At 33.7% G+C, this 4,676-nt stretch overlaps 1 protein-coding gene across 2 annotated transcripts; it reads left to right on the top strand.

Moving 5' to 3' along the window:
• The first annotated feature begins 1,507 nt into the window (after nucleotides 1-1,507).
• LOC111627385 lies at nucleotides 1,508-4,234 on the top strand. 2 transcript variants are annotated; one of them, XM_023370950.1, is made up of 3 exons: nucleotides 1,508-2,011; nucleotides 2,087-2,211; nucleotides 2,540-4,234. In XM_023370950.1, the coding sequence occupies exons 1-3, from the start codon at nucleotides 1,615-1,617 to the stop codon at nucleotides 3,230-3,232; spliced, it is 1,215 nt and encodes a 404-aa protein (XP_023226718.1). In that variant the 5' UTR covers nucleotides 1,508-1,614; the 3' UTR covers nucleotides 3,233-4,234. The 2 variants fall into 2 exon arrangements, with proteins under 2 accessions (XP_023226718.1, XP_023226717.1); XM_023370949.1 differs by having other exon boundaries at nucleotides 1,508-2,211.
• Nucleotides 4,235-4,676: the final 442 nt, after the last annotated feature.

Below are 4,676 nucleotides of genomic sequence, written 5' to 3'. Positions count from 1 at the left end.
GAGCAAACCTTTTCTAGTAAATGGAAATAAAAGGCATCGGAAATGGAGAGATTATTTCCGTATTGTTGTTGACAAAAATCCGCAGTTTATTAATGACAATAGAAAAATTAAACCCGGTCATGTTTATCGTGATATACATAAGCAATATATTAGTGCAAATATGTTAGATAATACCTACCCATGGGATGAAATTTGGAAAAATATAAGCTCACTCCCGGCCGAGTGGCAGGAAGTTTCTTGGCGGATAGTTCAGAATGTAGTAATGACGAAACACTATCTTAATACGTATATGAGGCTTGTGGATTCCCGGTGCTCACGATGTAAAAGGGAAGAAAATATAATACATGTGTTTTATGAATGTGAAATTGCTAAGAAGGTCAGATATTGGATTCAGAAAGTTTGGAAAACAAAAATAACTTGGGATAATGTTAAATATCATATCAAATATATATGTAGAAACCAAAATAGATACATGATTAATTGGTTTATTGGTCTAGTTAAAAAGGTATTGTGGAAGGCGCGCTGTGTGTTAACGTTTGAGCAAAAATTGTGGAGCGCGTCTTTAACTGTTTGTAAAATAAAGCAGGAAGCGATTGTTAAGATCAGAAGTGACATGGAGAATATGTCTCACGATGAATTTACTAAGAGTTATAGAGGAGTTATTGATGTTATTCGGAGAGAAGAACATGGGAACATATTGTTTAATGATGATTGGAGTTCGTGAATAGTTTTTATGATTCTATGTTAATACTTCTGTTTGGAGCTTTTATATTTATTTTTCTGTGTGATTTTTCTTCATGATGACATGTTTTATAATTTTGCTGTTTTTCGAATTTAGTTTTTATTTATTTGTCTTATAATGTTCTGGTGATGCTTCATATTATATAGAAGCTGTTTTTGAAATGTAAATTTAAGGGACTACTATTTTGTTTGTTTGTGTATTATAATTCTTATTATGTAGTTTGGTTTATATGAAAATTGTATTTTATGATGTATTTTTGTCGTTGATCAAATTTATGCTTTTATGTAACGAAAAAGTATTGTCGGTTCTCATCTTTTGTACTTTACTAACATTGTTATTGTCGGTTTAACAAAGTGATGTATTACCTATTGTTTGTGTAAAGGGGGGAAAAGGAAAAGGGTAGTGCTGTGCGGAGGCCATAAGGCGGGCACCGAGGGCCTCTGCTTGGTTTTTGTAATGAGAATCAAACTTTAATAAATGTGTCCTTGAAGATATGATAATTCTTTAAAAATTAGTGTTTGTTAATTTTTGTTTTATTTTTATTATAGCATAGCCGGATTTACCTGATATTGCCCGAGTGTGTTGGACGTTTTATCTACAATTAATTGGAGTTTTATTGTACTTTTTGGATTTTATAATGTTACTGTACTTTTGGTGAGTGTTTTTTGAATTATATTTTACTACTAATTGCTGACTGGTTTATGCCGCACGATGGACGTGCCAGGTCCATCGGCGAGCAGTTCTCCAANGTTTTATCTACAATTAATTGGAGTTTTATTGTACTTTTTGGATTTTACAATGTTACTGTACTTTTGGTGAGTGTTTTTTGAATTATATTTTACTACTAATTGCTGACTGGTTTATGCCGCACGATGGACGTGCCAGGTCCATCGGCGAGCAGTTCTCCGACTCTAGTGGAGTCTCTAGGTGCTAGTAGAAAAATCTATAGCCCTTGTGATGAGACTGCCATTGAAGACCATGGACAGTCAATTACGGCTGACTTGGATTCATCTGATTATGAGGAAGTAGAGACGACAGGAGCTGAGGTGGATTATGAAAGAATAAGGAAGTATGAAGCGGTTCGTTCAGTGAGAATAGTGATGAAACAACGTGTTCCAGTGGAAATACTTATTAAAGCTATTCAGGAAAAGCTTGGAGGAAAAGAATGTGTTCAACAAGTATGTTATCATCCCAGATTTGTGGTAGAAGTTGGTTTGTCATCTGTTCAAGACAAAGAAAGGTTGGTGGGTCAGGTGATTAACATTGGAGGTGAGCAATTTGATATTCTTAGTCGTGAGTCTAATTTAATAACTGTTACAATGCGCTATGTTCCATTTGAGGCAGATGAAGAATTAATAAGCTCTGTAATGAAACAATATGGTAAAGTGATTAACATACTGGCAAATTACTATCATAATACAAGGGTTAAGACTGGTAGTTTTCGGGTGGTTATGCTAACAAGACAGAAAATTCCTAATTATGTTGAAATTCTGGGACAATTTGTTCCATTGTTTTATGTTGGTTTAAAGAAGGAATGTAGAAGATGTGGGAACCCTGACCATGAGATTCGTAATTGCAGTGTAAAAGCGTGTTTTAGGTGTCATAGTGTTAATCACTTAATCTCTAATTGTCCAGTTTGTTATAATTGTCATCAAATGCATAAAAATGACGAGAAATGTCCTATTGTGTCTTATGCAGAGATTATAAAGAAAGGCCCTAGAAAGCATAGTTTAGAACGTAAACGGGCTAGAAGTTTGGAGAAAAAGTATGAGAAATNTTATGCTAACAAGACAGAAAATTCCTAATTATATTGAAATTCTGGGACAATTTGTTCCATTGTTTTATGTTGGTTTAAAGAAGGAATGTAGAAGATGTGGGAACCCTGACCATGAGATTCGTAATTGCAGTGTAAAAGCGTGTTTTAGGTGTCATAGTGTTAATCACTTAATCTCTAATTGTCCAGTTTGTTATAATTGTCATCAAATGCATAAAAATGACGAGAAATGTCCTATTGTGTCTTATGCAGAGATTATAAAGAAAGGCCCTAGAAAGCATAGTTTAGAACGTAAACGGGCTAGAAGTTTGGAGAAAAAGTATGAGAAATTTGTAAGAAATAATAAGGATAGTGAAGGTGAAAGGCAAAGTGGTGTAGAAGTGACTGACGAGGAAACGCAAAGTGTTGTTGAGGTGAATAATGAGGAAAGACAAAGTAATGTAGAGCTGTTGGAAGATGATAATAAACAGCAGGAAATGGAGATAGATATACAGCAGAGGAAAGGAAAAAAAGAAAAAAGTAGTGGTAAACGGAAAATAGGTGGAATAGAGGATGGTAGTGTTAAAAAGATAGTAACTGAGATAGAAGGACAGAATCTTCTGGAGGAAACTGTTTTGGAGTGCTCTAATCCGACTCCATATTTGAAAAATGTGGCAGGGACAACAGTGGTAATGAGAAAAAAGAGTAGAACACAAAAAAAGAATAATGATGGCTAAGCAGATATTAAACGTTAGATCAATAAATATTACGGGATTCAGAGGAATAGATAAGCGAATTACTATATTGAACATGGTGTCAACTCAGAATATAGACATTTTGGCAATACGAGATACAAATATTAGAAATTTTGACGATTTACGTGATCTCAGGAGAATATTTGTAAAATATAATATATATGTTTCCTTCTCGAGTATGCATAGTACTGGTGTCATTGTTATGATCAAGAAATGGATTAAGATACAGGACTTTCGATCAGACTCTGAAGGACGAATAATAGCAGTGGATATAGCTATAGGAAACAGATTGTTGCGTGTTATTAGTTTCTATGCTTCGCCTCATTTGGCAAAACGGAAGGAAAATCTTAAACTTTTGGCAAATTTTTTAGCAGTAAGTAGGGAGGTCATTTTGATGGGAGACTTTAATAACGTCTTAACAGTTCTTGATAAGAACAGACCTCTACATTATGATGGTTCCCGTAAAATTTTAGTTAAAATGATTAGTGATTTTAATTTAATTGATGGTTATCGAAGTGTTTATTTAATTGATTCTGGATTTACTTGGGAAGGCGGAGGTGTTCTGGAAAGATTAGATCGCATTTATATGACAAAAAGTGTTGGGTTGATTAAAAATATTGTTACTTACGAATTACGAAATAAAGGTGTTAAATTGTCGGATCACAAAATGATAGAAATGGAGTTGGAGTTAGGAAAGCATATTGATAGAAAACGTACTGTTCGGCTAACTAAAGATATTCTACAGGACGAGTCCTTTCAGTTAAACATTGGTAAATTAATAGATACGATGGAAGAAGAAATTACTTTTGATAAATGGCTTATTGTTAAAAGCAGGATAAACGATGAAGTAGTTAAAACCTGGAAAAAGAAGAAAAGAGATAGGTTTGATAAATTAAAGGTACTACAAAGGAAACTGAGTCACTGTATAATTAAGAACAAAGTGGAAGATATAAAACGATTACAGAAAGAAATAAGTACTGAGATTGATCGAAAANTGGCAGCTCAAGAAGTAGATCACGCGTGTCCTGACCTTCTTATATAGACCTTGGAACAGTCAGAAGCGCGGCCATTTTGGAACCATACGTAACATTAACCCTTATTTTTTTTACTACGATTACTAAATTTGAAGTTCATAATTTAAGAATTAAATTATAGTGGTAGAAAATAATATAAAAGTATTTACTGTATATTATTTATATTCGTACAATTTCAAAACTATTTTCTGTAATAATTTGTTTTTGACTTAACGGATATTTTGATATTATTGACGACAAAAGTTTAAAATCATTGATTTCCTTACCTGGCCGTTATTTTTGTTTGACGGAGTTGAATTGTTTGGACCACGTGGCATGAAAAATTTTGTCAAGGTCCTGATGAGAATGTGCAGACAACTGAACGTGTGAAAGAAGACCACTGAGTCAAGACC

This window comes from Centruroides sculpturatus, unplaced genomic scaffold (genome assembly GCF_000671375.1).
Source record: "Centruroides sculpturatus isolate CEXI.00-Female unplaced genomic scaffold, Cexi_2.0 scaffold378, whole genome shotgun sequence".
Lineage (NCBI taxonomy): Eukaryota > Metazoa > Arthropoda > Arachnida > Scorpiones > Buthidae > Centruroides > Centruroides sculpturatus.
The sequence above is the reverse complement of the archived record's forward strand: the minus strand, read 5'-3'. Positions and strand labels throughout refer to the sequence as shown.

Coding starts and splice junctions, on each gene's coding strand:
- LOC111627385 (XM_023370949.1), top strand. CDS start 1,615: ATGGACGTGCCAGGTCCATCGGCGAGCAGTTCTCCGACTCTAGTGGAG. Junction 2,212..2,539: donor TTATGCTAACAAGACAGAAA/ATTCCTAATTAT, acceptor ACAAGACAGAAA/ATTCCTAATTATATTGAAAT.